This window comes from Nematolebias whitei, chromosome 11 (assembly GCF_014905685.2).
Source record: "Nematolebias whitei isolate Nwh7 chromosome 11, NemWhi1, whole genome shotgun sequence".
NCBI classification, from domain to species: domain Eukaryota; kingdom Metazoa; phylum Chordata; class Actinopteri; order Cyprinodontiformes; family Rivulidae; genus Nematolebias; species Nematolebias whitei.
In genome coordinates, this window is record NC_056508.1 from 18,419,508 (window position 1) to 18,426,869 (window position 7,362).

Consider the following 7,362-nt stretch of genomic DNA (forward strand, 5'->3'; position numbering starts at 1 on the left):
CAAGCCATGTTGAATGAACATTTAGACGTAGTAAATTCAGAGTACGTTGGGTTGTTTACAGTAAATATACTTTGCCTGGTAATTTCTAACTGTTCCTAACATTTTCGCTTGTTCTTGTTGCACACTTCAGAAGGTAAGGCTTGTGCCAAGGCCACAGTCAAAGCTTTGTGGAAAAGAGGGGTAAATTGCACTTATATGCCTCAAGCTTTCACATTTTATTTGCTACATTCTGATCAGAACCCTACCAGAGGCATCTACCATAAAAAGTTTAACTATGTACAGTAAGTATGGCTCTGGACACCACTTTTCCTCTGCAACATGCCAGCTCTTGTGCTTCCAATGATGTTCAATCAAAAAGGAGGCTTTGTCCAGCTATTTGACCTGAATGCGTGTATTTTGACTGCTGGTATGTAATCGATCCAGGAACCCAGGCAGTCATAAATTAAATTGTTTCTGCAAGACATCAGAACATCTCTTCTCTATGGCATTCCAACTGTCAAAGGGGTTAAAACAGTAAACCAGAGGTGAAACAAAACCATAATAATTAAGTATATACTGTGGTAATAGTGCAGTTCTTGAAGGGCATTATGTAAACCTAAATTATCTATATGCATTATAAACAAAAATTGTACTCAAGCTACCTTCAAACTAAAATAACTTGAATGTAGAAATGCTCCATCTCAAGAAGAAAAAATATATATATTAAAAAAAAAGAAAAAAAAAATCTATGTTCAAGGCACAACATTCTCGCAAATATTTTCTTTGTAAATACTGTCCCATTACTGAATCTTAAGCTACTGGTGTTTGGATTCTAATGTAGTATTTCAACTAAACAAAAAGGCAAAAAAAGGCTGAAATTTGTTTTTGACCGCAGATAAAATATCTTATGGCCGAGTTTAGTTAAGAACAAAGCCAAACAGCATAATGTATTCAGATAGACCTAACATGTACGGTATAGTATACATACATACACACAATTTACAACAGATGTGTTGTTAAAAGAAAACCAACACTTGGGTATGTTCTGTACAAGATCAGATTATATACATCTGTGGCTCTTATGAACAGTGTAAAGCAAAGAGACTGTCCTGAAGACACCAACACATTTCATTTAGCAGGTCAGGTAGTCCTAGCAGTTTTTGGAGAGGGGCTGGTCTCAGGGTTGTGCATGACAAAAGGCAAGGCTTGGATCCCTGGGTTTGCCATTGTGCTGTACGGCATCACTCTTGGAGTGCCAAGCATCCCTACAGGAACCACAGAGCCTACTTGACTAGTCACGCCAGACCACTGTTGTGGATAAAGAGAACTGGAAGCTATCCTACCATAGGAGCCTGCTGGTACAAAAAAACCAGCAGGGAGCACCGTGGAGTTCGGTGCTAGGGCTGCAGGCATACCAGGGCCTAAACCTGTAATCACTGGGCATGGGAGCGGTGGCTGGAACTTGTTGGAAACAACATGACATTTCATCTGGAATGAAAAGGAGTTGTTGTAGAAAACTGTGCAAAGACTGACTCAAATATTGAAAACAAGACAATTTATTAAGGCTTTTATACACCAAATCAGTAAATGAAACTGATGACAAAATACCTCTTCCTGTGCTCATTCACATCTAAGCAATACACAAAGACTCCATCAAACTGCCTACCTTTGAAGGGGAAAGAAGACATAAATTTGCCGTATACACAAATAAATTAGTAATCAAAATTTTATTCAAAAATATAAAAATAGGTAAACAATTCAGTGTTTGTAAACAGGCCACTGTTTACAAACAGTATTTTACAGTACAAGATTTGAGTCCCCTACAGTTGTAGCCCAGTGAGATACTATCTTAATGAATGGGTTTGCACCCATTGTAACTTCCTCTACAACCTTTTGTCAGCTTGGTGTATAAAGGCCCCAATAAAAGGCTCTTATCACTTATTAAATTCAATTACCTCACATGCACCTGCTCCCATCAATGGCGGTCTGCCTTCGAAGCTTTGCAGGCACCTCTGCTGTTTCATCTGGTTCAGGGAGGGTCGCAGCTGACTGGCTGCTGCGACTGTCTCTTTTGTCCAGTCATCTACCAGTTTGTGAAGATCCTCAGTAAACATGCCTCTCTTGTTGTTGCTGTTGTTGGTCTGAACCTGAGCGAGCCTCGTTAACGTCTGGGGAGAGTGTGACATTGCTGCTGCAGTGATTGATGGCTGCATTTGACTGGAAGTTGTCCGTGCTGCAGTGGTGTTGAGAGGGGACCCTGAAAAAAAAGGCAAATAAAAGTCTTAAACATCTTAAAAAATGTTGAAACCTGTCAAATCAATTGGCTGCAGTATGGCAGAATTTGAGGCAGTTAAGACAAAAATGAACCTATAGCACGGTCACAAAAGCTTTTTGGAAAGGCCAGACTGAATGTGCATAAAACCACATCAGACATATTTTGCCAACCTAGCAGCCAAAGGATTACAACACGGATGACTTCAAAAGAAACCACAAAAAAAAAAGAAAGAAATGTCTGATTTGCAAGCAGTGCAATACAAAATAAAAACTGTTGCCATGCAAAACAAAAAAGTGCAATGATCTGTAGTTTTAGTGCCTAGGTCTTAAACACATACGTAGTACCAGATCTTCAAGTGCCAAACAATAAGAACAGAAGTGTACATATATACAGAGGTAGTACTAAGGTTGTGAGGATAGAGCAAGAAATACAAAGAAAGAAAGTAAATAAGATAGTTACTACTACTGCGCTCTTTGCCTAGACATAGTCGTTTCAGAGTGGACCCTATAAAAAGGTAAAACAGCACAAGACAGAAACAGTTAGGCCAGGACAAACTGCACACCACAAGAATGTGGACAAGCTGCTTCAAAAGCACATTCAGTAATTAAAACAAGTAGGGAGAAAAAGGAGAAAATGTGTTTGTATGTAAATCTGTAAGACTGCAAGAAAAGAGGAAAAGCCTCCTTTTAGGACTGGGTAATCATTTACAAACACTGGCTACTAATAAGTCCATCCATCCAGCCATTACTTTCCACATGTTATGGACTCGGGTCGCAGTGGCAGCAGCTAGAGCAGGGAGGCACAGACATCTTTCCCCCTCCACCTCTTCTGGGAGGACCTCAAGGTATTTCCAGGCCAGCCAAGAGACAGTCTATCCAGCTTATCCTTGGTCTTCCCAGTCAGACATGCACGAAGTACCTCCTTAGGAAGGTGCCTCAACTTGCTCTTCTTGATGTGGAGGAGCTCTACTCAGAGTGTCTCCCAGATAACTGAACTTCTCACCCTATTTCTAAGGGATAGTCCAGCTACTCTGCAGAGAAAACTCACTTTGACCACCTGTATCCGCAATCTTGTTCTTTCGGTCACTACCCCAAATTTGTGGCCATAGATGAGGGTAGGAATGTAGACCGCCCAGTAAACAGAGCTCTGCATTACAGCTCAGCTCCCTTTTCACCTAAATGGGCTGGTAGAGTCCGCAATACTGCAGATGCTACATTGGTCCATCTGTCAGTCTCCCACTCCATTCTACCCTCACCCGTGAACAAAACCCCAAGATACTTTAACTCCTCCACTTCAGGTGGAATCTCACTCCCAAACCAGAAAGGGCAATCCACCCTTTTCTGACTCAAGATCATGGCCTCAGATTTGGAAGTGCTGATTCTCATCCCAGCCACTTCACACACTGCTGCAAACCGCTCCAGTGAGAGGTGAAGATCATGGCACGATGAAGCCAAGAAGACCACATAATCTGCAAAAAAGATGGAATCCTGAGGTCACTGAAACAAACTCTCTCTGCCATCTGGCTACACAGAGAAATTCTGTCCATGAAAGTTATGAACAAAATCTGTGACAATAGGTAGACCTGGTAGAGTTCAACTTCCACCCTGAAGGGGTCCAACTTATTGACGGCAATGTGAACCAAACTGTCGCACTGCTTGTATAGGGCCCGAATGGCCCGTAATAGCAGGCCCCTGTGAGGGACCAGACTCCAATGAGGACAAAAAAGTGTTCAAAGTAGAAAAAAGGTTTCAGTTTTAATTCTTCCAAAAAATAGTTAACAAAGCCTAAAAACTTAAGGCAAGAATAAATCAAAAAGTAAGTAACAAATTTGGATCCAAACTGACTAAAGTCAACTGAACTCTAACTGAACACAAAAAAAACCTCCTCTTCAAACAAACAAAAGGCTGCTTAAATAGAGGTGGAGTAACCCAAGTCTACCACATGAGGGAGGCACAACATGACAAAGAACAAATAAATACAAAATTAACTAAAGCATCCTATGAAACAAATAAAGCAAAACTAACTTTAACTTAGCACAAACAATAAGTGAATATTTAAGTGACAAAATTAACTATTGAGATCAACTTGAAACAAGTCTCCCCCTTCAGTCTTTCAGAAAATGGTTTGCTCCAGGTTTCCTCCTCCAGCTGGTTTATATCAGCAGCACCTCAAACAAAAAACAAGTGTAAGTAAACCATTCAGACAGACATTAACTAAATGAAATGACCAACTTAAACAGACTATAAGCTGTAACTAATATGAAGAAAAAATAGATACTAACACGATGTGGTGGTGGTAGGAGCATCCACCACAGCCCCCAATCCCATACTCGGGGAGCACCTCCCACAGTGTACCCACAGTCGAAAACCTTTTCCAAGTCCACAAAAGACATATAGACTGGAGGGGCAAACTCCTATGGCCCCTTGAGGACCCTAGTGAGGGTAAAGAGCTGGTCAAGTGTTCCATGGCCAAGATAAAACTCGCATTGTTCCTTCAAGGTCTGACCATCAATCCAACTTGCTTCTCCAGTACCCCTGATTGCACCTTGCCAGAGAGGCTAAAGAGAGAGATGCCCCATAATTGCAATACATTCTCCACTCCCCCTTTTTGAAGAGGGAAACCATAACTACAGTCTGCCAATCCAGTGACCCTACCCCAGATGTCCACGCGATGTTGCAAAGGTGTGTCAACCAAGACAGCCATGCAACATCCAGAGCCTTGAGGAACTCGATGTGGATTTCATCCAACCCCATAGCCTTGTCACCATGGAGATTTTTAATTACCTCTGCAACCTCAGCCCCAGTTACAGATAGGCCAATGCAAAAATCCCCCAACTCAGCTTCCTCCAAGGAAGATGTGTCAGTGGGATTGTGAAGGTCCGAGAAGTATTCCTTCCACCTTCTGACAACATGATTGGTTGAGGTCAACAGCACCCCACCCTCACTAAACACAGTGCTGGTCCAATGCCGCTTTCCCCACTTCAGCCACCTGATGGTTTGCCAGAATCTCCTTGGAACTCTTCAATAGCCTATCCAAGTTCTCACCGAACTACTGCCACATCCGAGCTTTTGCCTCTGCAATAGCCAGGCCTGCCAATATTCATCAGCTGCCTCCAGAGTCATACTAGCCAAAAAGGCCCAATAGGATTAATTTTTCAGCTCGACAGCCTCCCTAAACCGGGTTGTCCACCAGAGTTCAAGGGTGGCCACCGTGAGAAGTAGTTGAAGGTCTCTCAGAGATGTGAGTTACAAATATTTTCGATGGGTTCTTCTGCCAGGCTATCCCAGCAAACCTTCACTATATGTTTGGGTCTACCGGGTCTGTCCAGTATCTTCCCCTGCCATCTGATCTAACACACCACCAGGTGGTGTTCAGCTGACAGCTCAGCTCCTCTATTCACCAAAGTGTCTAAAACATAGGGCCGCAGATCAGATGACATAACTATAGTCAATCATTGATCTGTGGCCTAGGGTGTCTTAGTGTCATGTGCATGTATTTATTTACATTTTTATGTTTGAACATGAATTTGTGATGGACAAACCATGACTAGCACAGATGTTCAACAACGGAACACCACTTGGGTTCAGATCAAACCCATTTTGCTCATTCAGGCTGAGCCCGACCAGGCCTCAAGGATAGAGACCCAGTCGCTTGCCAACAAGCACCTCCTCCTGGCCTGGCTCCACTGTTGGGCGCAGGTGACCCACATACAGTCAAGAGACAGTGAGCTCCTTGATGTTTTCGGTCCATATTAGTCTTTGGTATTGCTTTTTGTCTGACCCATCACCTAGGACCAATCTGACTTGGGAGACCCTACCAGAGGCAATTGCTCCCGACAGCATAGCTCCTAGGATTATTCAGGCACTCAAACTCCACCACAATAAGGAGGCAATTCAAGGAGGAGTGTACCTGATAAACATTAATAAAACACATTTTGCTTTTAATTGTGGTGTAATGGCATCAAACTTCTGCTCATCGTTAGGATGAAGTAATATTTGGATGAATGTGTAACTGTATGACAGTGCTTTCTGTGTTTATTGGTTGGTAATGTTTTGTATGAATACCGGTAAGTGGTTTAATAATTGTCAAGCAAAAAGTGGAAGAGAAAAATAACTTTTCTAAGAAAGACTGTTAAAAACAAGATTACTATCCATGTGAGAAAGCCTGTAAAACAAATGTGTGAAATCTAAACAAAGTTTCACAAACTAAACGAGCACACAGACACTTGCAGGAACTTTTTTGAGTTGGCACTAATAAACATGCAAGTAACTCAGGAGAAGTCAAGAAAAAAACATTAAAAAAAACAAAAGTGATATTGATGATACAGCCCTTCATATGTTGAAGCATGTCTCCATCAGAGCACTGTTTGGCGTCTGCGTCATGCACGTCTTCTCCATCCAAACATGAGGAACAGAGAGAGTAAAGGGCCCAGTGAACTGTTGAGGGGTTTCCTCTGTATACACAGGACTGCAGCCTTGGCAACAGCCCTTTACATAAGGGATGTTGTACAATAGAAATTAACAGAGGATGGAAATAAACAAATTAATAGGCTATAAAGACGGGCATTTTCTCCCACACATGTACACACACTTGTAAAAACAACTCCACTGTCTTGTTTTAGTTCTGACCCTAAGCCCATGTTTGGACAGGACTTGCAGTCCACAAGCTAAAGTGTACTTGTGGTGTCTATGTTTTTAAGCGAAAAGCACTGCGTTAAGCAAGAGTATGAGGAGGAGGTGGCAATGTATCCACAGATTAATGGATATGAATGGCAATCATCTGCAGTTCAAAGAACAGTAGTTGAAAAGGGAAAAAATTGCATACAGCAACTAATTACAATTTATTGGCTATTAAAGACAAGTTTGATTAGCAGTGCAGCTTAAAAGTGTTTACTTAATTTTGATTTGATTCTGATTACCCAACTAAATGTCTGAGAGGTAGAATTACTAGTAAAATGTGAGTGATTTTGTAAAGTGTCATTGGAGATGCACTGTGGTGACTGAGCTTATGCTGCAAGACTGTTCTGATGGAAAAAGCCTATATAAATCTACTGAAGTTCATATAAAGCAGTAGGGAAGTTGCCACATATGTATGTGAATGCAAAACCT

General features: G+C 41.7%; 1 protein-coding gene across 1 annotated transcript in view; it reads right to left on the reverse strand.

Moving 5' to 3' along the window:
- Positions 1–1,053: 1,053 nt before the first annotated feature.
- The window catches only part of LOC119417503 (serine/threonine-protein kinase WNK2), a 41,558-nt gene continuing 35,249 nt past the window's right edge, over positions 1,054–7,362 (reverse strand). The window contains exons 27-29 of the mRNA XM_037684715.1: positions 2,714–2,758; positions 1,935–2,236; positions 1,054–1,467 (exon numbers count right to left, since the gene is read on the reverse strand). Coding sequence (XP_037540643.1) covers positions 1,120–1,467; positions 1,935–2,236; positions 2,714–2,758 — 695 coding nt within the window. The 3' untranslated portion in view covers positions 1,054–1,119. The remainder of the gene's footprint in view (positions 1,468–1,934; positions 2,237–2,713; positions 2,759–7,362) is intronic.